The 26657-nt window shown below is 46.4% G+C and overlaps 1 protein-coding gene across 6 annotated transcripts in view; it reads left to right on the forward strand.

Annotated features, from left to right (window-relative positions):
• Positions 1–26657, forward strand: part of Ge-1 (Enhancer of mRNA-decapping protein 4 homolog Ge-1) — a 214164-nt gene that overhangs the window by 69390 nt on the left and 118117 nt on the right. For all 6 annotated transcript variants that reach the window (XM_065443156.1, XM_065443139.1, XM_065443174.1 and 3 more), the window contains one exon: positions 4116–4211. In XM_065443156.1, the coding sequence (XP_065299228.1) occupies positions 4116–4211 (96 nt within the window). The remainder of the gene's footprint in view (positions 1–4115; positions 4212–26657) is intronic.

Genomic DNA, 26657 nt, shown 5'->3' on the forward strand with positions numbered 1-26657 from the left:
GACCGAAGCGGCGAAGTCACCGGCCGTCCGGCGCATGACGTCGGTCCAGAGTGCGCGCCCATTGGTGGATCTGCCTCGGTGGAGTAAACGCCCCCTTTTTTCTAAAGTTGTATCCGACTATAGATGCATAGACTCTTGTCTCCATCACTGATCACTTTCAGGTTGAGGGCCGCGCTGTACGTAGCAGCCGCCGGTGTAGAACGCCTCTCCTGTTTGCGCCACTCCCACACGCAAGTTTTTGGAACTCCGAAACCCGTGATGCGGCCCGATTTCTTTCTGTCTCCGCACACGGGATCGCTGTCCATTTCATTGCGACATCGTGATGAACTTGGCATCTCTTTGCAGTCGGCACTTCCATGCTGATAGAGCAAACACCAAAAACGGAAAGAAAGACGGTTGCCTGACCTAAGCCAAAGGAAGGATTGCTTAAGCACCTGTACTGCAGCACATAGAAAAAGTTACGGCAACTAGGCTCGTAGCTCGTACGAGGCAGCCATTTTGAAATGCTGATGGCAATATCAATGCAGATGGCAACGCAGATTTAGTGTTGTACTCTATTCTAACATGCAAGCAATTTTTTTCACCCGTTTTATCGTAAAAAAGTCCGCATTAGATCTAAGTAAATACAGTAGTAATATGGCAATAACCAAGTGTATTCTACTTCACTGCTGGTGTAAATTTTTGACAGCGGCCCAATCGTTTTGCTGCCGAAAATTTACGCTACCAGCGAAGTTAAATACACTTAGTTACTGCAACATTAGCTGTGTTTGTCTTGTTGAGCCCTGTGCCACCAGGCGGCTGTTCCGTGCCAGATGCTCAAGTTTATGCCTCCACCCTCCGCTAAAACGCCCAGTTCGCGTGCTCTTACCATGACATTGGACAAACTAAAACTCTGTTGTAGACGAGGATAGAGTAGACAACACAGAGCTTTGGCCACAGCTTGAGTAGACATGTAAGTGCTTTTGGAGCTGATTACGCATTACCCAAAAAGCGAAGCAGTTTACAGTAGAATCTCGCTGATATGATTCTGCATGATACGTTTTTCTGGATAATACCGTATTTATTCCAATCTAGGCCGATTGTTTTCATCATATACCAAACTCTAGGGTCAGCTTAGATTCGAGGATTTTAAAGAAATGCACCAGTTTATGATAAATATTATATGATAAATATTGTCACGTACGAGTCCGCTGTGGACAAAAGAACGTAGGGAGGTGAAGAGGAGGTTGAACTGTCTCGACGATCGGTAGATGGTGTTACCCTCACTACTGCGCTACAACCTTGTAACTGTATATATTGTAAATACAGTCGCTGACTGATTTTTCAGACTCCAAAAATTCGGACATGCTATGGGGAGAGTGGTGGTGCCGCGAAGCAGACCGAATAATCGAGCATGTCCGAATTTTCGGAGTCCAAAAAATCAGTCGGCGACTGTACTTGTTCGCTTGGTTGACGCTCCTGGCATCCAGCCTGATCCTGATAAAGTTCGTGCCATTGGTGAGTTTCCACTTCCACGTTTTTCTACCCATGTCTGAAGTTTCCTAGGGCCGTGTTCCTGTTTTCGGCGATTTATCCGGAACTTTGCTGAAATCGCTCATCCTCTCACAGACCTCCTCAAAAAGGACACCACTTTGTTGGAGACCTGACCAGGCATCATCATTTTCAACTCTTATTAGTCGCCTTATCAATCTACTTGTGTAGCTCATTTTGATCCGCATGCCTACACACAAGTTCACACTGATGCCAGTGGCCATGACATTGCTGCTATCTTGTCCTAAGGACAGCGGGACACCAATCAAGTGATCGCATGTGTTAGCCGTCTTCTTTCAGCATCAGAGCGCAACTACCGTGGAACCCCGGTTATACGTCCCCTGGTTTTGTGATGACCCGAATTTTACAACAGATTAGCGCAGTCCCAGCGAAGTCCCCATAGAAGCAATGCGTTAAAAACCCCAGTTATCCGATGCAATTTCGCGCCTGTCACGCTTTATACGACGACCGTTGCGAAGTGCGGGACGGAACGGCGAACGAAAGAAGAGTGCCGCAGGTCTCTTTCCTCGCTCCGTCTCTCCGCATGCTTGACACCGCTCGACCGGTTCGCTCCGGCGCAGCTCGTTTAGAGAGAGCTCTTTATTAGAAAAACAGAGAATTTTGCCGGTGCGTATGTAACTGCTGGCATGCTACTCTGTATAGGGATGGGGAATGGGATTAAAAGGTTCCAGAGGAGAGCGGGAGAAAAACGGAATACAAACAAATATGAAATGTCGGAGTGGACCTGATACTAATATTTACAGGTGACATGGCGGGTAAATTTAGGCTCTTGTATATGAAGTGTGCAATCTTTAAAGCTTTCCTATTAGACCAATTTCTGACGGGTATTTGAACAATAAATCCAAAACCCGTTGCTGTTTTGAAGCGCTGGGCATTGGACCTAAACGCAGCTCGTACGTTTCTCTCTCCCCCCCCAGCAGCAGTACGCGACGCTCTCTGGGCTGAAATAGCGCGTTTTCTTCTCCACAATCACTTTCTCCCTCTCTTCTCGGTGGCGTCGCCTCTTGTCGCGTTGAGGAAGTGTTTCTCTCCTTCCAGTTTCCCAGCAGCAGATCGCCGACAAGGTAGTGCGGAGAGGCCTAGGTTTATCGCATGCGTTCTTCGTTGTAATCCTAGCGGCCAGCGTTCAGCGGAGGTTTCGAGTTGTGTGGAGCAACCGGCACACAATGTCCCAAAAGCGGACAGTTTTGTTGCTCGGTGATAAGCTGAATATTATCGAGGAAGCAGAAAAGCGGCATGGAGCCATGAAAGCCAGCATTGCCCAGGACCTTAAGATACCCGAATCTTCGCTTAAGACGATCCTTGCAAACAAAGCGATGTTATTGCAGAATGCCAACAATTTCGGGCTCAAGCGAAAAGCGACAAAGAAGGACAGCATGAGAAGTTACAAAAAGTTTGCGTCAAGTGGCTGCATCAAGTACAGATGCTGGCATCATTAAGTGCGTCGAGCAAGGATACCGGAAGCGGTTAGTGCAGCATCGGCTGGCGGCTACGGAGCGCAGCGAGTCGGAAGAAAAGATCACTGTGCTCTACGCCATGCATTTTATTACCAGTTCGTGGAACGCAGTGTCGCAAAGCACAATCGCTAACTTGTTCGAGCACTGTGGCTTTAAACGAGAGATTGTCTCCTCTGCTGGGGATGCATTCACCTCAATGCCGCTCGAGGCCTATGCAGGCTTTTCCGACGACAATTTCGAGGGTTTAAACCTCACCACGACCTTTGGCGAGTACGCAGAGGCCGACGACAACGTTGCGATCTGTGGTGAGGTGTCGCTGGATGACACCATTGAGGAGGCTTTGCCTAGGGCCGACACCGCTGTGACATTGGACGAGGACAACGACGACGCCACAGATGCAGTGGCTGTGCCTGCCACATTCGCCGAGGTGCTACGGCAGATAGACGGCATCGGGAAGTTCATCTGTTCACGTGACGCCGCGGAGGACCTCCGTTTGGACGTTGCCGAACTCTAGCGAAAGCTCTTGGTTCACGGATCAAACAAGGTCCAAAAAAGACTTACCGTTTTTTTTTAAAGTTCGCGCCGGCTAATGGGAATCGCGGCAGTGGCCAGTGGAGTGCTGTAAAGGTTCGTTTGATTAAAGCATGATTGGTACTTGTACTGCAGCATTAATTCTTATCGCATTTACTTTTTTGGTAATTTGGGTTTCCAAGCCCTGCAGAGTATGTTAGTAGTTTACATTGAAGTTTCTCTTAAATCTGTCGCGCGAGATAAGTAGGATTTTATAGGCATAATTTATGTTTGGATTTTACGCCGATTTTTTGCGGTCCCGAGAAAGTCGTATAATTGGGGTTCCACTGTATGTGGAATCCTGCTTCATTGTAGGCAGGATTTGACAGAACGATGACAGAGTACACCAGTGCCAGGCTATCTTGCACCTGCAGTCCTGTTGGCCAGCATTTGACTACAGAATGTCATATCTAGGCATTTTGTACAATTTCTGTATCTGCTTTGAAATATTACGTTGAAATAATAACATTGTGCTCATTCATATCACTTGGAAGCAGTGTCTTCACTTCAATGTTCTGCCTTTTGATTATTTTGCAGCACACAGTTTTGGAAGTATGCTCTCACTGGCACAGATAGCAACACTGAACTGAAGATATGGAGCTGTGAAACATGGGCTTGCCTTCAGACTATCAGGTATGCGTAGCTGTGATTTGATTCAGTGCTACCCTTCTGGTGCATTCAACCAAAGCTTGTATTGCCTCATTTGTGTCGGTGTCAGTGTTTGGTTTTGCTGTATGAAAAAAACCTAAGTCACGTGAAAATAAAAATTCCGTATAGAGCTGTGGATTCGAACCACCGACCTCCGTGTTGTGAGACCACCACACTGAGTCGGCCACTGTCAATTCACCATACACGACCTTTAAAACGGTGCTTTATATACATGAAAAAGTATACGCTGGGCAAGGCACGAGCCAATCATAGGCGTTCCCTCCCTCTGGAAGAGGGTAAAAGTGTGATTGTGTGTTCACTCGACTTGGGGGTGGGGGTGCGCTTGCCGTTTCCAGCCAGTTCAGGCAGGCCAGTCAGATGGGGAGGCTGCGTTTCGTTCATTCTGCGCAAGAGCAGGCTGCGTTGAAGGAACGGCAGTGGGAGCGGGCCACGTGTCGTGCGTTCGGCTGAAGGACAGGTGTTGTTTGATGAACGCTGCCAGCATCTCGCTCGGAAAAGGACTTGTCTACATGCCGACCTCACTGTGAGGGATCGCGAAGCCGAGGTGTTACGACAACGAAGAGTCGCGGATCCCGAGCGTAGCTTGCGTACCCCTCTTCACGCTAGTGGAAGGGCGGTGAATATATCTTCAGAATTGATCGTCCGAGAATGTGGTCCAAGTTTGCCAACACCTTTCTATGCCCACAGATTGTGTGTGGCCACGATTTTGGATTGGTGCCTTTAAGGGGGAAGGCTACCCTAGAGACCGAACGTTTTTTATGCTTTAAGATATCCAGATGAAACAATCAGGGTACCTTCACACCACCGAACTATGAGGAACTGCAAATTTTCATGAAGATATGTTTATTAGTTCCAGAGTTATTGAGGTCTAACTAGGTGATTCATGTATATGCCTGAGGAAGAGCCTGGAGAAATGCCAGGACATCGTAGGAAGCTGAAATTCACTGTGATGATCCCTTGATGGATATCCCAGGGCACTAAAGAGCCATTTTCTTTAATTTCCCCTCCAAAAAAATTTTAAGACAACCTTGAATTTGATGTAGCCAGTAATGACCACATTCATCAAAAATTAATTGCTTATTATAAATTAACTGCACCAGCTTTAAAAAAAAGAAGCCTGTTACCCCCTGGCAAAGTCATTCAGGAACAGAATAAAAAGAACGGCATACAAATCTGAAGAGCGGTTCTTGAGATATTGCTTTCCCCAGCACCACTACTAGCGAAAAAATAAATTACAAGAAAACGGGCCTTAAAGTTGAACACACGTGTTTTTTTATTAGATAGCTCCTGCGAAGCTTCTAATTAGCTCTTGTGGCTCCAGGCACACTCAGTGTGTCGGATTTTCGACTGGCGACAGACGAAAGCACAGTTCCGCCGCTGAGAAGCGTCTACGCAGTCGGCACTCAGACGCATATTGCGTTCCCGTGCACCGAACATCTGCACTGTCTTGGGCTTTGTTGGCATCGCATGCAGCGAAGAACTAGCGAAAAAAAGAAAAAAAGCTGAGCAAATAATCTAAAAGATGGCGCAAGGCGATGAGCAGCTCGCAAGCTCATGTTGAGGCGGACGGAGCAAGGGACAACAACGACGCGAGCGCAGCGGGCGCTTATCAAAGGGAGCAGCCGCCACCGCCCGGGCAGCAGCCAATGGCAGGCGCGCTTTAGCCCGCGGGATTTGAGCAGCCGCCGCCGCCCGCGGAGCAGCCAATGGCAGGTGCGCTTTAGCCCGCGGGATTTGAACGCGCTGCTCCGGCCAATCGGCGCTCCGCATCACATCGCGTCGCGGGAAAACGCCAATAGCGCCTTAACACTTTCCTTTCCGTGGGAAAATAAGCACTTTTCGGGTGGTCTAGTAAACATTTTTTTTTGCTGCTACACCAATTGTTTGATATTAAAATGTTTAGTATCAATTTGTAGAAGAGGGAAAGTGCTTTTTAATGGTGTTGTTTGAAAGCAAACATTTATTACCAATTAATTGAAAAAAAATCAATAAAAAATTTGTAACAAAAACGAGGAAACTCCGCAAAAATGTCGATGCTGCTTTGCACCAAGACAACATAAAAAAAATTCGAAATATACATTTTGAAGGGACAGGCGGTATACAACATTCCTGCAAATATAAACTTTCTATCTGTACAAGGTATTTTTTTACAAAGGAAAAGGTTATCCCTAGTGGCTATCGTGCCACCGCACAAAGCAGTTGCGTGATGTGGTGAAGCACAAGTTTGCGGAGCACGTCTCGCAGAAAACGTTCGTTTTTTGTTCCACTTTCCGTTCTTGATAGCACAATTGGCAGTTCCTGTATCTTTGTAGCTTCTGGGGCTTGTGCTTTTGATCCTTAGGGGCACACGTAGCGGGAACAGCAGGAGGAGCCTTGGGTTCTGAATGCTGTTGCTCATCAAGCCCTATGAGCTGCTCCACCAGCTCTAGCCTGAACGCAAACTGATCAAAGCGCGAACCTCTTGACAATTCAGGTTATTTTGGATGTTGCCGACGGTGCTCATCAAATAGAATAAAGCTGTTGACAACAGCAATATCTATACGCTGGAAAAACAGCGTTTTCCACCAACGCACGCACTTCATCAGAACATTGTATGTCCCAATCAGCTGGTCCGATTTATAGACGCCGAGCATGCCCACATTGTACTTGTCAATCAGCATTGGCTTTTTCACCGATACTTCTTCCCACTTATTGTCCACTTTCCTTCTGCGCTTCGCAAGTACGAATTTGTTGGCTGTGTGGGCTGTCGACATCATGTGAACAACACGCTTGTCCTTCCATTGTAAATATAGTACGTCCTGGTCCCGTAGCCAGCGAACGTCTCCTCTCTTTGCTTTTTTTTCCCATCGGGTGTCCTTGAGCTCGGCTGGAAAGCCTCGACAATCCTTGCGCGTTGTGCCACAAGCAAGCGTCTTGCGCTCCAACAAGTGTACGAACAAGGATGTCGACGTGTAAAAGTTGTCTAAATAAATGATGTACCCTTGATCTAGGTAGTCCTCTGTCAGTTGCGTCACAACATCGAATGCCAGCCCACGTGCGCTAGGTGCTTCACGCTTTCCTGTGTATACACTGAACTGAACAGTGTAACCAGATTTGGAGTCCGCCAAAACCCACAATTTATACCCCCATTTAATAACTTTGTCCCGCATGTACTGTCTAATTCCGGATCTGCCTTTGGATTTTACCATCCTCTCGTCAACGGAGAGGCTCCGATCAGGCTGGAAAAATTGGGCAGATGAGGCGTTGATGTGCTTCAGCAGCGAAGCTACGCGATGCAGCTTGCCATGGGATGCGGCAGTTGTCTTCTCAGGGTCGGACACACTCAGGAATGCAAGCAACGCTTTGAATCGATTTCTTGGCATTACCGAAGGCGGAAGAAGACCAGAAAATAATTTCCGCGTGTTCCAGTAGCAGTGCAAGCGCGGTACTTGTACAATACCCATGTAAATGAGAAGTCCGATAAACTTCTTCATCTCATCGGGAATCACTTCCTTCCAAGATCCGTCTCTCCCACTGTATGATTGCTTCTCCAAAATATGCATCCACGCATATTTATTTGTCATGTTGCATATCTCGGTGATTATTTCCGCCATGAAGAACAGCGCGAAGAAGTCGATGGCTCTTGCAAAGCGCCGCGCGGCACTGCAGAGCGCAGTGCCGAGGTCGACTCCCGGCCGTCTTCTCGCGCAAAACTCCACTCTTTGTGCCGCCGCCGACAAGTGGTCCTGTCCAAACAACGTTGACACCCTGCAGATAAGAGCCGTAGCCTTTAGAACACACCGCATGTCCTTAGATCTGATCGCGGCTGCGATAAAATGGCTCGGAGTGGAAAACGGAACTTACCGGCGGATACCTGTCGACGTTCCGGGGCTACTTGACGCACTTTCACCGTCCGTGCTGAAGTCGGATGAGTCAAAATCATCTCCCGAGTCTCCGCTGCTACCACCATCACAAAATTCTGATGCAGACTCATCGGAATCCGTCGAAACTCGCCGTTTCCGAGGAGCAGCTGCGCGCGACGTCGACGCCATATCCGAAACTAAGCGCGCTCGTCAAGCGCGATTAAAAGGCGTTTTAAAAATCCCTCCCGCGGCCAAAAAAGGAAACACAAAAGCGAAACTTGAAAAATAGTTGTCCTTTTATGCGCTGGATGGCGCTAGCTGTCCATAAGCGCTCCGAACGGGAGAAAATCGACGTTGAAACCATCGACAACATACTGTCGATGGGCATAGGCGCGGACAGGAAAGTGTTAACCGCGCCGACGATGCCATTTAGCAAGGCGGCAAAATAGAGACAAAGAATCCACGGTCAAAACGACACCAAGATGGCGCGGGCAGACCGCATGGTCTGGGAATGGCGCACGCGCGAAGTTTGACTTCATTTCGGCATTTGCGCGTGTTTTGTGGGCTGCGGTGGCCTCAAAAGTAGCGTTTTTTTGTTACCTCACGGTTGAATTAGGTGTTGATAATTGCAGAGTAGGTAGTTTGAGACATACAACCCAAAAATATTGTTTTACAAAAATCGATTTTTTCGCGATTTTTCGGTTTCCAAGGGCCACGTCCCCTCTTAAGGTGGGACACGTGTCTTGAGGGGGAAAAATTGCGAAAAACATCGATAGTTTTGAAAATAACATTGTCAATACCTACAGCTACTATTTCTTTAATTCACCAAGTTTCACATATCACGGAAGCGTATTTTGCTGCAATATCAATTTATAACATCACTGTGAGCTGAATTCCGCGCAAAAACAACCCTTTTTATCGCGGCGCGTAGCTCTATTCCAACGCACGCGATCGCAGCCATCTTGGCCTCGTTTGAATGAGGAGCCTTTCTTCTTCAATTTCCCGCCACAAGTAACTGAGTAATGTCATCGCTGGCTTGCCGGTGACGTTAAAATTCGGGAAGAAAAAAAAATCCAAACGTGCTATCCCATTCGTCGACTAGCGTGCATGACCAGAAACGCGTGCTGTGGTTGGCTGCGCAAGGTTGCTGTCGTCTGCTTCATTCCGTCGGATGCAACGATGACCGATCCTCCACTGGGTATGTTCGCCACAAGGCACAACTTCGGCAAAAACAAGAAGCGATCAGCTTATAAAAGCGTTTCATTCCTTCGGTGAACATCGATAATCGTCCGCATCGTTCGCCGCCAACTGCAAGTGATGCCGGAGCTGCGGACGATGCCGAAGTAGGATTAGCCAGCTCAATGAGGTGTTCTGACAGCGGCCACGTTCGGCATGACACTGCAATGTTGCAGCGGCGGATTTGCTGCAGAGCAAGATGAATGCTCGTAAAGAGTTCAAGTTCTTGCTTCAATACCAGCAACAAAGTGGAAGTTGTATTTGCTCACTCGCACCGATGGCGTTGCAGCCGCACCAGTCAACGCCGAGGCAGGCTTCGCTATCGTCAGTAAGATTCCGTGAACACACTGATGTTTTATTTATTTATTTATTTATTTAGGAATACTGCAGGCCTTAGAAGGCCCAGGCAGGAGGGGAAAGGTACATACAAAAAAAAAGAAAACACAATAGATTGACAAAGGAGTAAAAAAAAGAAAGCTCCGGAAAAAATGTAATAGAAAGTACAATCGCATTATGAGTAAAGCACCTCTAAATAATGCATAGAGAGTGGCAGGTACAAATTGAAACACTGTTTCACAAGCAAAGTTTCAAAGCACAGGAAATGTAACAGAAAAAAAAGGAGGAGTGCATAATTCAATATTACTACAACACGCAAATGAATAAATATTGCACAACGATACAAATTGAAACGAAATTTCGTAAGAACAAGCACTAAAATTAGATAGTAATAGACGCTATTGAGTCAGTGCTGAGAAGTTTGTTATAATGTAGGCTGTTCCATTCCGTTACTGTTCGAGGGAAAAAGGAAGACATAAAGACATTGGTTCTACCATTATAAGGCGTTAATGATGCAGCGTGGCGATGTCTTGTTCGGCGGGCAGTAAGGGGTGTTATGTAAGGTTCGGGAGAAAGAGATAGTTTATTGTTACTCAGCAAGAAGAGAAATTTAAGCCTGTGAATTTTTCTTCTTAATTGCAAAGACTGAATATTGTGTTCAGCCATTAACTGAGTTGGGGAATCACTTGTGCGATATTTAGAGAAGATGAACCTTACTGCTTTACGTTGTATCATTTCTAGCGCATCGATGTTAGTTTTAGTATAGGGATCCCATACAATAGCTGCATACTCGAGTTTAGGACCGACATGAGAGGTGTAGGCGATAAGACGGGTTTCAGAAGGAGCGTGTTTTAATTTATGCCTGAGGTAGCAAAGCTTCTTAAAAGCCGAGTCGCAAAGATGGGAGATGTGCGAGTTCCAACTAAGGTTACTGGCTATTGTAACCCCGAGGTATTTATATTGATTCACCTCCGTAAGAGGTTTGGATGCTAGGCTATAGGTAAACGACAATTTATTAATTTTCCTAGTTATTTTCATAAATACTGTTTTATCAATGTTAAGCTGCATGTCCCAGCGCGCACACCAAGCTAGTATGTCTTGAAGGTTAGAGTTTAGAATAACTTGATCTTGTCGGCAAGTGATCTCATTAAAGAGGAGGCAATCATCAGCAAACAGTTTTATTTGTACGGGTTGAGTAGCAGTGTCGACAATGTCATTAATATATACAGTCGAACCCGACTATATCGAACCCGTTTATATCGAATTATTCCATATATCGAACAATTTCTGGACACGGTATAGTTACAATGAGTATATATAGCAAAAATTACGCATACATCGAACAAAACTAGTAGTGACTCCCGATATATCAAACGTCAAGCGGCGGAAAGTTCCCCAGGAAGTTGGCTTTCCCTCGTGGTGACGGGAAAACCCGGCGGCGCGGCTCCATCCAACCGCTCTCCCTACGTGACCGCGATACTTCGGAGCCGCCGGCACCCCCCTACAAAAAATGCTCCTGGCCCGCCCGCCCGCAGCGCTTGCTCAGACAGCCAATCAGAGGCTCTTGTGCCTTCGTCATGCAAGATGGCGAAAGTGCGAGTTGTCTCGCTGCTCATCTGATTCATTGTGTGCGCCTTCTCCCGCAGTGTTGCCGTGATGAAGCGGCAGAATTCGCCTTTCGTCGTGAAGCTCGAAATCATAAACCGGGTCGAACGCGGTGACAAGTCGGATGTCCCCGCAACGTACAAGATTCCGAGGTGCACTCTCGGCACGATCTTGAAGGGGGAAATTAGGGCTAAAGCGGCCTAACTCGCGACCCGGTGCCCGTGTGCCCGTGGCGCCCGACGCGTACACACGACCGTGTACGAGTGGTTCATCCAAAATAGCTTCAGCCGTACCGACTTCCGCGTGCTCGGTGATGACTTTAAATTCTGATTATAGCGACGAAGCCGTTGCTGTTGTTGCCGAAGTTTGGAGCGAGCTGTCAGAATTTCCAGAAGCTGTTGACGAATCAACGGTGGACAAGTTTGTGAGCGCAAATGATGGTGTCGCGACCACAGGAGAGCCCGGAAACGAAGACTACATTGCCGACATCGTGCCGAGCACAAGTGAAAATGGGCACAACGAGGAAAGCAACGACCGTTTTTGGCCCACATCCTCCGAAGTGATTGGTGCGCTCGCACTAGTCCGGTGCTTCTGCGCGAATGCGGAATGTTGCGGCCTCAGCTGCTCCGACTCCTTAGACAACGTGGGGAAGTGCGTGCGTCGCAGGCAGCGAAATTGCCCAAGCAGAAGAAAATGCAGGACTATTTCATGCGAAACTAAGCTAGTTTCATCAATAAAGTGATTTTATAAATGGTATGTGCTTTTATGACATCCAATTATTTCGCAGGCTTATATCGAATTATGCTCTATATCGAACTGATAGGCGTTTTTTGGCGAGTTCGATATAGCCGGGTTCAACTGTATGTTAAATAATAATGGTCCAAGAACACTACCTTGGGGAACACCAGAAGTGACAGGAAGGGTGCTGGAAGAGCAATCATCAACTACTACGAATTGCGTACGGTTAGAAATATAAGCGCGAATCCAATTTACGAGATGGGAAGGAATGTTCAAATGTTCAAGTTTTTCTATTAGCTTTGCGTGTGATACAAGTTCAAATGCTTTCCTGAAGTCCAAGAATATGATGTCAGTTTGCCCTGATTTGTCGATAGTGCTAGCGAGACTGTGAACTACAGTGGTTAATTGGGTTACAGTGGAGAGGCCCTTTCGAAAACCATGCTGCATAGGAGATAGAATGGCTCTATCGTCGAGAAATTTATTGATTTCAGAAGCAATAATGTGTTCTAAAAGTTTGCAACAAGATGAGGTTAGTGAAATGGGACGATAGTTTGCCACTAGTGATGGATCGCCTGTTTTTAGTATCGGAACAATACGAGCAGAAACCCAGTCGTTAGGAAGCACCGCCGATGAAAGGGATGCACGAAAGATGATTACGAGAAAGCGAGATAGCATTTCAGCGTACCTGTGAAGAAACACGTTTGGTAGGTTATCAGGCCCAGGAGATGATTTTGTTTCTAAATTCAGAAGCATAGAAAAGACGCCAGACAAAGAAATAAAACTAAAATCATTGTGTGCTACGCCATTCACACGAGGGGAAACGGGCGAGTTCGAAAAGACACTGTTAAAATAAGCATTGAAGTGAACAGCGATATCTTGTTTAGCGACGACAGGATTGCCCTCATGCATAATATGGTCAACTGATTTACTTTTTTTTCTAAGATAACCCCAAAACTTGGAAGGAGCAGTTCTGATGAAGTTAGGAAGGGTGAACTGGTAATAGCGAAGTTTAGCAACACTGATAGCCTCATTTAAATTTTCTTGGTAGGGTTCTACTATGTCACGAGAAAGACCCTGTCGTCTTAGTCGTTTAACCTTTCTCTTTATGTGCACTATGTCACGCGTCATCCAGGGAGTAGCTCTATATGTTCGCTTGGTTTTATTTGGAATAAAGTTGTCAATACAGTGCGTACAAATATTCTTAAATTCATCCCAAAGTTGAACGGTGTCATGTCCCCCAAAACCGCTAAGACTAAAGTCAAGATACCATAAAAACCCGCGTATAATACGAACCCGAATATAATACGAGGTGAAATTTCTGGGACGAGAAATGGAAAAAAAAAGGTTTACCCGCGTATAATACGAGTGAGAGAAACTCGGGGAAAACATTTATTGAAATCGGACTCAGCACTTCATTCACTGTCGTCCTCCGCTGCGCTTTCATCAGACAATTCCTTGTCTGACATATCCTCCCAGAGGTACTCGTCCTCGGTGCCATCGAGCGCGTTCGAGATCCCGCACTTCTTGAAAGCGCGACGCACAAGGTCTTCTGGGATGCTCGCCCATGCGTCCACGATCCACTTGCACGGCGTGGCTGGCGATGCCCGCTTCAGCCGCCCAGTTGGCGTCACTGCAGGTTCACCTGACCGCATCCACTCTGCGTAGCACCGCTTCACCGCGTCCTTGAAAGGCTTGTTGACGCAAACATCTAGAGGCTGCAGCTGAGACGTCATCCCACCAGGGATAACGACGAGTTCAGTATTACAATCACGCAACAGCTTCTTCACCGAGTCGGCCAAATGGCCACGAAACGCGTCCAGCACGAGGATGGACGGGAACGACAACAGTGCACCTGGCCGCCTACACCAAACGGACTTTATCCAGTCGAGCACAAGACTCTCATTCATCCACCCTTTCTCATGGCATTTAACGATGACATTTTTCGGCAGCTCACCTTTCGGCATTGTCTTGCGCTTGAAGACGACATAGGGCGGGAGCTTGCGGCTGTCTGCCGTGCATGACAACATGACGGTAACACGCGTCTTCTCGTTCCCAGTGGACCGGACACAAACTTGTTTCGAGCCCTTTTCGTGCACGGTGAGGGGCGATGGCATGTCCAGATAAACTGGTGTTTGGTCAGCATTGCCGATTTGCCCTAGCTGAAAGTTCTTCAACTTGCGCAACGAAATAACGCGGCGCTGGAAAGCCACCAGTAACTCTTCAAACGATTCCGGCAGCTTTTGTGAAATTGAAGTTCTCCGGCGCAATGAAAATCCTGCACGGCACATATACCGATAAATCCAATGCTTGCTTGCTTTGAAGGTGGAGCTCGTTAGGCCTTTTTCTCTCGCAAGCTCCCTGGCTTTTGCCTGCATGAGCTCCACGCTCACAGCAAGATGCATGGCTCGCTGTTCTCGGACGAATTCCGTCAGTTTGAGTTCAATTTCAGGGAATGCCCCATTCTTCGTGCCGCGAAAGCTTCTTCGCTTTCCGCTGCACTCGAAAAGTGCTTCTTTTTGCCGTCGCCATCCGCGGATACTTCCCTCGGTGACGCCAAACTGCCTCCCGGCCGCACTGTTGCCGATTTCCTCTGCCGCTAAAATCACATTTCGCTTGAAAGCTGCCGAGTACTGCTTCCGTGCCCCCGACATCGTGCTCCTTCACTAAAAACGATGCACTTCGCGAAGCGCGGTTAACACGTGAACTGCCAAGGTCCGCACTCAACAAAGAAAGAAACGATGCCGTAGCCACGCTGCAATAGCGAAGGCAAGCCGTAGCCAGGCAGCAATAACAAAGCCAAGTCGTAGCCATGCAGATATTACGAAGCCAAGCCGTAGCCACAGAGCAATAACGAAACCAAAACTTCGAGCCAAACTTTGAAATTTTTGTCCGGATCCGCATATAGTACGAGGCGGAAATTTGGGACGCTAATAACAGGAAAAAAACCTCGTACTATACGCGGGTTTTTACGGTAATCCAGTATGCTCTCATCCCTGGCAAGTGAAAAATCCTTTACAGTAATAGTTTTACAATGAGTAGATCTGACAGGATCAAGGTAGCAAGAAAAAGCCACAAGTTCATGATCCGAAATGCCATGTTCAACAGAGACAGAATAATTATCTAAAGTCCGGCTAATAAACACAAGGTCAAGTATTGAGGCAGAAGTAGTGCTAATTCGTGTTGGCTCAGTAACCACTTGCTGGAAGTTGTGCATCAAGATTATGTTACGCAACTGCTCATTATTCATATTAACATCAGCGCTAGGAGTTCCGTGAATCCAGTCAACTCCCGGAAGATTGAAATCACCTATGAGAAAAATTTTTTCGTGCACAAAAGTCGCCATGTGATCACGCAGATCATTGAGAAATTGCGGAGCGGAATCGGGAGTGCGGTAAACAGCAAAAATCAAAACAGAAACATTATGGCATAGAATTTTTAAAGAGATCACTTCAAGATTATCAGCTTGACGTAGGAGAACTGCCGAAATATCTTGTCTCGCCAAAATAGCAACACCGCCACCTCTAGTAGGTCTATCACGACGGAAAGCACGGTAATTAGAGGGAAAGACATGTGTATCTTCTATTTCGTCATGCAGCCATGTTTCTGTGATGACGAGAATGTGTGGGTTACGCGCAAGAATTATCGCGTCAAGCTGATCACTCTTGTTGATAACACTGCGTGCATTGATATTTAAGATTCGGAATTCTTGAGGGGGAGCAAGTCAGTCGTTTTTTGAAGTACTGCGATAGTCATGGATTTTAATCCTGGTGTTCGTGGCATCATTCCATATAAAGTATTCATTGTTGACCCGCAGTTTTGCGTCTATCAAAGTAACTTTTTTGCCCTCTTTCTTTTCAACCTTGTTGTTTGTCAAGTGCAAGGTTTGCGGCGGTAGCGTCACAGTAAACGAACGCAAACGGTAATATGGCCTCGCCATAAAGATCGTTATTACCTGTGTGTGCTGCAGCGATATCCCGTTGGCGTGAAGCTCGACCTGTGTGAACGACAACCTTACCCACGCGCGCGATGCAAGCCACCGGGAATCGGCGAACGGCGCTAAACGGTGCTTTTGCCACGTTTGGGTGGCCATGGTCAGCGCGACTACATTCCTGGTGCCTGTTGGTCACTTTGACTGCAAAATATTGGAAACTTATTTCTGCACTTTTGATTAAAAGTCAATGTCTTTCTTTTTTTATCGTTTTCTCCAAACACCTATTTTTGACTCCTTGCTGGTTTGCGGCAGCGATATCTCTGCCTTCAAGGCAGGTAGAGGTATAATTTTTTTTGGGGCCTTTGCTGAGTGTGCAAAGTACACAATGGTAGGAACAGATTTTGGAATTTGTGCTTTAAAATTTTTCAATTCTGCTTTAGATCAGACAGTAGGGAACTCGCATTCAGAACAGAAATATTGAATTGCTATTGAGTTACTTATGTTAGTTGTATCAGAAAGCTATTGCTATCATTGTGTTTTTTATGTTTTCTAGTACTAGGCACGTGACAATATGAATTTTTGTTGCGCGGATATTTTCCTCTTGTTTCTGCAAATAATGAACCATGAATTTCATTTATCTTCAGAAGTAAATGGCCTATTGGAAAAAAAAAATGCATATTTAAACCAGCACAGAAATCCTAATAAGGTCAGAAAGTTGCATTAATATTGATAAAAAAATGAATATTATATCAATAGTAGTATCTCCCATGAAAAGCACTGTCGTCGCATTGTTAGTGTGGAGAGAAAGCGAATGTCCTCTGCAGCAGCGAAAGCAGCGAGGAAATCCCCATCCAGATTATACCCCTAGAGCCTTCTGAGCCATTGGCTATGACAATTTCATGTATCCAGGAGAATAAAATGCTTTTTTCACATCATGGCTAGTTTTTTCCACTTTTCTTAACATGCTTTTTTTTTTGGTACTCTGCAATGTTCCAGGAGGCATAGTGACTTGCCTAAACATAAAATTTGAATAATTCTTGCTTTTCTTGATAGCTGGGCTCCCAGGGAGTGCAGTAAGTCTATAATACCACATTTGTGCACCTTGAAATATATTCAAATTGCAAGGAAGCTAAATGCAGTCAATGACTGAATTTGCGGATGCCCAAATTTTCGGACATGCCTGATATTTCGGACGTCTTTGCGGCACTGCCACGAGCCCCATAGAATCGATGTATAAGGACATCTGAAGTTTCGGACGTTCGAACCCCCCGTCGTCCAATTTTCCGGACTTTTTGACGCAACGGGAAGTCCTTTGGCTCCTCGTGCAGCGCCCTTGCAGAGGAAATCGACTTGCAGCCGAAGCATATCACCGCTTTGAACCACAACTAGCCAAATCTAGCCATCACACACCGGTTTTGTCTGGCCACACTGGCTCTGTTCATCGCCGCACTTCCGCCTTTGGCAAAGTTTCCGGAGCGGCGCCATTTCATTTGTTTGCGTAGGCCACGTTTTGGCTAGCGTGGTGTGTGGTTGTGCTGTTGTATCAAGTGTGCTCTGCGATGCTAGGCCTAGGTGCTTCGACGCTCGTCTGCAAACTCCACTGTTTGCAACTTGAGGATTTTGCTTGCCTTCGATGGCCCCCACTCCATCTTCGTTGTCCTCACCAATGGCATCGAAGCGCGGAAAGCAGTAGCGTCGGTTAACGATGGAGAAGAATGCCGCCATTATTAAGCAAGTCGTGAGCGGCCCATCGCAGGCTGACATTAGCAAGGAGTTCGGCATGTAGCAAGGAGCCAGGTTGTGGGGGATTCAGAAGACTCCGATGTTGAAAATTAGGAGCCAATGCCTGCGCCGCCTACAAGCGCCGAGTCGACTCGAGCACTGTTGACTCTTTCATCGGTGTACAGTGCTGACAAGACCCTTGCTCAGATCGAGGTGTATATGATCGCATGCAACCGGAGCGCCATCCAAACAACAATCAACAAGTTCTTCAAGCCACTGCAGCAATAAAACCGGCTGCCTGATGATGCACATGTACATAATAAACTGGCAGTCGGCTGCATACAGAGTTTTTGAATGCATTTTTTTATAGCCACTTCACTGATGCTTTGGCAGGGTTTCGGAAACCTGGTACTTTGTCCTTTACCTCTAGATCCGAGAAAAAGAGAAAAAAAAGTGCGTTTTTTGCATGCATTCATTTTTTCGGACATTTTTACGTTCCCTAGAGGGTCCGAAAAATCAGTCGGCAACTGTGTATATATATATATATATATATATATATATATATATATATATATATATATATATATATATATATAAGGCTAGGTCGCTTGACGGTCTTCTTACCCAATTTCAGATAAGCAGGCATGAACTAAGCCATCAGCTCCACAGTCTTGTTAGTAGAATATGATTCGCGCATATTTCACAACTTGTTCTTCCTTTGTCATGTCACCCAGGGTTCGCAATGCTTCAAACAAGGGTAATTTTGCAGATTGCCGCCATCAAATGACAGCCGGTACGGCCTGGTGTCGAACCCGTGACCTTGACTTCAGCAGTGGTATTTTTCCGCGTATGCATACTGTCGTTTAGCTTCCATGTTTTCAGATGAGAAGCCTAACACAAGTCGGTAATATCTTTCTAAAAAAATATGGTGTCGAGAACTATTTTGATGAGGTGTTCGGCCACTTCACCATAATCGTGTGAGCCGTGACCGAGGGGTGTCGCGGGGTGAACAGCCGATCACAACAGCCCATCCACCGCCAGGAAGAGGGCTCGAAAGGGGGCAGCTCACTGATGCCCATTGAAGAGGCCTTGGCCGTTCAGCAGGCGCAACTCCGGCTCGAAGCCCCAGGCTCACCGGGAGGATCGAAATGCCGGTCACATCAATGCGTTAGCCTTTATTCTATGCTAGTCTTATCCACTGCTCACGGCGGGCTGATCTCGTTGATAACGTGAGTGGACTCGCTCTAATCACTGACAAAGCACGAAAAGCAGGAAAAGGCATTATCATCCGAAAGGCATCGCTACAAAATACCGGCCCAGTCCAATGGGCGACACCACGTGGTGTGGATGGGGTGCAATTTGTTCTCTACAGTCTCGTCTTACTTCGCGTTGAGTATTGCAGCATGCGTGCTTTTCGCGTCGCTCATGCAGCGAGATTACGTAAGCGTCGGTGACAACAGACAACAGATAGAAGCATCGATAGCGTTCGAGAAACTTCCGATACGTGCAGGCGCGTCCTGCGCCTGGTGAAAAGCGGTCACAGGTGAAAGATAAAGTTTAAGTGCAGTGGTCAGTACAACTCTATTTCAGTGCGTTCTGTCAGCCAATCAAAAAAGGAAAGAGGAAGATTACTCTATTGTGCTACTGTAATCGCGCCGCCTATAAGGTCGACGACTGAACAGAAGTTTCACGGAGGAATTGTAGCGCACTATGGGCGAGGCCTCCTCCCTTCGGCCACGCAGGCGGCTCTCATACTTGGCTGGCACGAGCTTTTGCTATGGCTGCGATGCACGTACTAGTCCGACAAAAGCAGGAAACAACAGCATGTATTTCTCGCGGCCTTGGCCATGCCTCTGGGAGTGGTTCCTCTAATTCTTCAGGATGATTGACGGGCATTGTGGAGCCGAGGGGCGAAATCTTGTAACGTTTCCAAATGTAAGCCAGTTCGCTTCGCCGCTTATGTCACTAAATACCGTATTTACTCGCTTAACGATCGCACTCTTTTGACAAAAGAAATAGGTCCAAATTCAGGGGTGGGTCATTACGTGAGTTAAATTTCCCACGAAAAGAAACATTTTCTTTTTTCATCCCGCATTTGCTGCGGGATGACAAGCAGGTGGCTGCCGCTGTCAGTGCGGGACATCAAAACAAAAATGGCGGCCGGCGGAGCAAGCGGAACGAGCCGAACGCGAGTATTTTTCTTCTCGGGAGTATATTACGCGCATTGAAACAGTTTCTTCCGTATCTGTAATGAATGATATCGTTAACATCTGCAAGTTTGTGACAATAACGTAGCCGTGTCCACTTTGAGGGGAAAGAAACAGAGATGGGTGCACTCAGCTGCCAGTGACATAGAAACATATGGCGGACATGCTGTGGAAACTGCGGCATTTGACTTCACTGCTATCCTAATACGGCACATTTCCGCTAAGGATGGGCGAATATCTTAGCTGCGTTACAAGCGTCGGCGTATGAATAGGGTACACTTCTAACAGTGGCGACTATCATGGCCACTCGCGATTTGTTGCGTGCCCACAAGTGCAGATGAGAAGAATCAAAGGCGCCCTTTATGTTGTTGTTGACCAAAACCATTATGAACCCTGCAAGTAATCAAGGCAAGTTTGGTTGTAGCTTTTTTTTTTTTAATGGAAGTGCGGAAAGTGGTGAAAGGAATGAAATGGGGCATCTGCTTAAGAATGTTGTGTGCATGCAGACTGCTTGGTATGTCTTCAAGAGTCGTTCGCGTAGCGTTCGACAGATGGTAAGTGCGATCAAGATTAGCTAGACTTGGCACACGACATATCGCTGCAACAAGTTCAGGGTGCGATCATAACATGGGAAAGAAAAAAATCAAATTTTGACGACAAAATTCAGGGGTGCGATCGTTCCGCGAGTGCGATCATTATGCGAGTAAATACGGTAGGCCACTCCCAAGCCGGAGGTGGAAGATGTGACCAATAAACGAGTGGGTGCCGCCTCTGAAGTGTACATCGTCATATGACGAGTTAAGAATTGCAGAATGTTTCTTCTTGCTCAATAAATATGAACTATTATTTTAATATTGTCCTGAAAGTTTTCAATTATCTTTGCGTGTTGGTATATATATTGTACATTAGGCAATATTACCATTTGTTCAACTGTTCGCCGCCAGGTGGTAATCCACGCGTTAAAAATTGTTACCATTCGAATCAAAGGAAATAGCCCCATCACCATCAATTGTGCGGAAATATTGAAAGTTGGTTCTTTATTTTATTATGTCGTCACCCAGGGACATTTTCCTCTGGCCGCACGTCTCGCACTAGCAAAGGGCGATGGCTGCTCGTTTCCTTCAGTTCGTCGCACAGCCATCGGATGGTTCCCTTTGACAGATGATAATGACGCCGAAACTCCTCATCTGTCAGCTCTGATAACGCGTCCAACGCCTCCAGTTGTTGACAGGTACAGGAGAGCAACTCGAGGCAAAGAATGAGGGGCGCCGGCATGTTTTCATATGTATGAAGTCGTACCTTAGAGATGATCAATGCGCGCGAGCGCGCATCACCTGCAAGTTTCCGAGGTGGCGCGGCCCCCGCGCATGGCCATTGTCGCAAGCAAACAGCCAAGCGACAGCCACGGAACCCAATGCGGACTACCTCTTCACCGGTTCCACTCATGGCTGATGACGGGTTTGCTTTGAAAATGATCGACAGATGTGTGACGTGTTCAATATTTGCGGTACCGCCCCACTGTCTCTGATGGCCGCTAACACAACCACAATTCTGGCCAATCATGTGCGGGCAAGGGAACTGGTTCGCTTTCGGAACCGTTATAAGATTCCGCCCCAATAATCCTTCGGCGGAAATGTCTAAAACATTTGTTCCCGAGGTAAAATGTTTTGGCCCGCCATATTCGGAGAAACTGAACTTTCTGGTTCAGCACTTTTGTGGCAGTCGTGTAGATGGCGCTGGGTGAAAATTTTGCATGTAATTGCGAAAATAGCATAAATTTCTTTCTTTCTTTGCAGTTTGTTGCTGTGATTATAGCATATTACAATAACAACAGACCATAGCTGCTAATGTTTGAGATACGAGTCCTTAGATTATAGTACGGTTTGAAAATTGCATTGGCTTTATCTATGTTACCTGTGGAAAAAAAAAATAGTAAAATTCACGCGTCCTTTACAGCATTTCTTTTTGCTTTATTGGAAAAGTATGCGTTGAGATATTGAATTCGGGCTTCTAATTGTCTCATGTAAAACCACAGCTTCGTAGCTTTAGTACCTTCCTGCAAAAATGGGCAAAAGTAGGACCAGAATTTCAAATATTGCTTAATTTCGGTTGCATTATTAGCAAAACTAATAAAGGTACATGAAATTTTTCGTCAAATGGAGATTCATTGAACTCTAACTAACCCAAAATTTAGCTTCCTTGAGCGTGTAGTTGGTGGGCTTTTTACAATAGAAGTTGTGATATTGGGCAATCTTCCAAAGCAGATTATAGAAAAAGTAAAAATTTGACATTATCTTGCTGCGTCTATGAAGGAGATAAATATGTCCTAAAGCTACAGAGCAAGACGCAATGCAGTAAATGCGATAGTTTCTTCCAATTATGGTCACAACTGAGACACAGTTTGCAAGAACCATGTATCTGATGCTTGTTCTTGAACATTTATTTCTAAATCACACTAATCAATTTCTTTATATTATATATTGTTGGAATCTACAAGAATTAAGCTTTCTTGTGGCATATATGGCAACTTTATATCCTAAGTAGAAGAGCTGCCACGGTTGCTCCAAAAGTATTGAAATGGGGGGCTCGTGCCGTTGGAGTGGGACCGCCACCTAATGCTATTTCTTTTCATTCTTTTTGCACTTCATCAGTGGTCAGAACAAGGCTCCGCCCACATTATCAATGGGATCAACCAGCCATGAATGGTGAATGATAAGAGCGAACGGAACTCGCATGACAAATGGCACAAATTGCAAATGCAGCCTTTACAGCTTAGTGGCTTAACTTGACTTTTCTTGCAGTTTGGCTGCGGTTGACGAGTACCAGATTGAATAGGCTTTGCTTGTTTCGGCTTGGAGAAGGCTTCGGCAACATGGCCGACAACCATGCCGGTGACCTATAAAAGAAAAAATTATCTCTGTTTAAAAGGCGTGTGTTCATTGATTGCGACCTGTGAGAATTATTTTTTACTTTCTTACATCTCTTGCTGGTCTGTGGAGCATATACACTTCGCGCCCCTGTGCCAGAAAGCGTTTTTTGCTTTTCCTTTGGTGTTCTTCGCATCCCTCGTCAGGACTGTGATCCCCACTGAGCGGAATCGGTATTGTTAGCAGTCACTGTGAAAGTTTATTTAAACGGAAGAGTATATGCGAAGTAGTTCATATGGAGTGGATTTTTTTTACAGTGAGTCTACGGAAAACCAAGCAAACGTTCCGGCATTGTTCGGTATACCCGTGAATTAGACTTAACTGAGTTTGTCTTGATGGGAGTTTTCTGTATTAAAAATGAAGGCACTGCATTTAAAGTGACATGACTGCAGATGTTTGCATAGGCTCTGTGGTGGCAAGCATATCCGTTGTGTAGGAGTGGTGCCTAATGACGTTGTGCACAGAATGTTTGGCTGTTGACTCACTGTGACAATAGCATTGACTGCAATGGCCATAACTGGCTTTTGAGGGTTCTCACTCATCATGGTCTTCAGCTGGTAGAGAAACAAAATCAGCTGAATGGCATCTGACCACTGGAAGCGCTTGTTTTCGTTGCACAGAATAATTGGCTGAATAAACTTTTTTTCAACCAAAAAGAAAGGATTTGGTGATATTTAGGGATTTCACTTCTCGGTTTTTACTGATAAATTCCGGAAACTACCCCTAAATTCCAATTTCAGAGATTTGATTTAAAGGGCCCCTGAAACTGTTCGGACAAATTTTGTAGACACTTAGGGTACAGCTTAAGTAGAACATTCGCATCATAATTTAAGTGAAGCGTTACGTATTAATGGAGCTACAAGCGATTAGAAGTTACCCTCCTCCCCAGCCATGCTTCCTCCTCAACTCGTTCGCCGAGCGAGCCGGGCTAAGCTCCGCCTTCACTGGTTCAGCATCGCGATGCGACGTCACATCGTCCACTTCCGGTTGTTTTGGAGCCCCCCCGCCCGTGCGAGACCTCTCCGCCAGCCGCTTGGCTGTCGACCCCAAGCGAGAGCTATCAAAGCAGCGTGCGTTGCGAGCATTCTGTCGTAGCACCGAACGTGTCTTGTATTCCGGTAACCACAGGCAAGCTGGTCATTTCGGCAAATGACTGGAGGCATAAACTCAAGCTGATGAAGGAACTTTAGCGTAGACGTACGTGAGCGGCCTGATCCATCTGCACGGTCCATATACTTGTTGGCGCAGCGCTTAACCAGCCAAACAAAGCGCTAATATTGCTCTAACCAAGTGTAAAACATTTTAAACATTTATAAAACAATGTATTGATGATTACACTCCTGCGAAAAATACACACCAGCAGCAAAGAAGAATACACTTCATTGCTGCTACTGTGTATGGTTGAGCTCTGTGCCACCAGGTGGCTGCACCGTGCAGACCATTCACATTTGCCCTTCTGCTCATCTCATGGCTCATCCCGTTACGGCACCGTCAAGCGGCCAGACTCTGTCCCCTTGCGCTTGCGTTTGCCCTAATACTGGACTCGCGAAACGCTATTGCATTAGTAATCTTACGGTGTAAAGTGACGGCCACAAATGCGCAAATCCTGGTGCCGATCGGATAACGGCAGTCTGATGCGCAGCAGCTAGTTCGCTCGTACGCTGCCTTGCAGAGAGACATGATGTCGCAGCTTGACATATTGCCAGTCACTGCGTTTGCAGTCCACAAGGCAACAAAGTCGAATCATAGTGCTCGCGAAAAGACCGAGACCGACTCCGACCGCGGAGTTCTCGTCAAAATGGAGTACGTTGTAACACAAGCAGACGACACTTGCTGTGTGCCGGAAGTGCTTAAGTGTACTGAAAAATTATTCTTTCATAAAAACAAGTTAACTAACATTCCAACTATTACGAAGATCATTTGTTTACCATAAATTTGGAAAAATTATCGATCACGCGCCCTTGTCAGCCAATCGGATAGCTCGTCCCACTGACGTCATATGGGTGATTTCGGTCATATGGGTAGGGGCGGCTTAAAATTCCGCCGACCAGTGTGCTGCGATCGGCAGCGATGTGCATTTTTAAAACCTTATAATAAATTACACGCTTTACGCGGGGCACTTAGATGTGTCAATGAATGATCAGGAGGACGTACTCTAACGACTTAGTACGTTTGTAGAAAATTGTCAAAAGCGTTTCAGGGTCCCTTTAAAGTGAAATGTGCCAAGTATATAAAAATTGTGATGGCTCGTCACACTAGGTCTGCATGAGATCAAACGCCCCGTAGTCGGTTGGGTGCCCATACTTGAGTCCCCTACTCGTGATCAGCCGGTAAAAAAGCTCCAGTATGTGGGGGTTTAAAGTGAGGTTTCTGGACGAGCAGGCTTTATTGCCAACCTCGCCCTAAAGGCTCATTCACACCGGCGACTGACAGCGGTCACACGACCATGTTGGTAGCAAGTTGTCGCAAATGGTGGCTTTTCTCAAAGTGCAACTATTCTTGGCCAGTTGCTCATGGCTCGATTTTTCAGTCGCGCGACCATGGTTGCAAAACGGCTAAACCAGTCAGTGCCGTGCTAAGGTTTTATTAGCATGTGTTTTCATTTGGCGTCCTCGTGTGTCGCACCAAATACAAAGTCCGTGCCACCATGGCAGACTACAAGAATGTAATTACAAAGGCCATGCTACCATGGCAAACTACAGGAATGTAATTGTTGTCTCGCCTCGTCATGCTAAGGCACAGCACTTCCAGCAATGTGTCGAATGTATACGGTAGCATTCGGAGAACGCTAAAGAGCATCAAAAGAGAGCAAAAAAAATTATGCACCGATTCCCATGTGCGCAGAGTTCGAGCAGGAGGCGGCCTGCGCGGCCGGCCACTTATCGCATACGGCGGCATGGGCACACCCACTAGCGCTGCCTTTTCTTCGGAGGCTTCTTCGCTGTCACAGCTAAAGCCACGCATGGCAGAGCACATCAACACAGTGACGATGTCTTCCTCTTCGCTCAAATCAAAACCCATGGCTGTTGCCTGAATGCGAACCCTGTGAACTGCGCGCGAACTGCATAGATCTCTAGAGGTGTCACTGAGGAGGGTAATCTCTGGGATTGTAGCTTGCAGGTCGCGCTCGCCCTTTCTTGCCAGTGTGAGCACCGGCCGCCTTCAATTTGTTTTTGGTTGCCACTTAAAAATGGTCGCATTACCTCCTCAAGTTGCTGGTGTGATTGAGCTTGAATACCAACGGTCTCTCCAACTCTGTCATGAAACAGGGGATTGGATAAGGGAGGTTGTGCCTGTACAAGTTCATTCCTCCCCGCACTTGCTTTGTATCCTCATCAGCTGATGTGTCCAGCTATGAAAAAGCAAAAGGGATTAGGTAATGGGTAAAAAGTGGTGCTGTCCAAACAGGAGCCATTATCAGGTGCGGTCATCAGAGCCATCATCAGCATGGCAACTTGCAGACAAAAATAGGGCGAGGACACAACCGGAGAACCTATGTCAAGAGGCCCAAGCCGATTGAACATATTGGATAGAGTGATTCCAGGAATCTTGGCTGGCCCCCATTTTCTTTTCGCAGGCCACTGTTGGCGCATGTACAGACCTGCGTGCCCCTTCCGCATTTAATTTGCTTAATTAATTTGCTGCACTGTCTTTATGACAATAAAGGTTTCTAATTTACTCTTTCCATTGCAATATAAATACGTGTGAGCACTTTTTCCAAGGGCCGAAAATGCCAAAAAGGTGATACTGTAAATAAATAGGTTCCGATAAGTGCTGAATTTTCCAATTTAAATGAGCAGCGACATCAATGCTTGCTGAAAAATTTTATCCCTAGTATCGTATTTAAGAAGGAGGCAGTGTGTGCA

The sequence above is a fragment of the Dermacentor albipictus genome, chromosome 1 (assembly GCF_038994185.2).
Source record: "Dermacentor albipictus isolate Rhodes 1998 colony chromosome 1, USDA_Dalb.pri_finalv2, whole genome shotgun sequence".
Lineage (NCBI taxonomy): Eukaryota > Metazoa > Arthropoda > Arachnida > Ixodida > Ixodidae > Dermacentor > Dermacentor albipictus.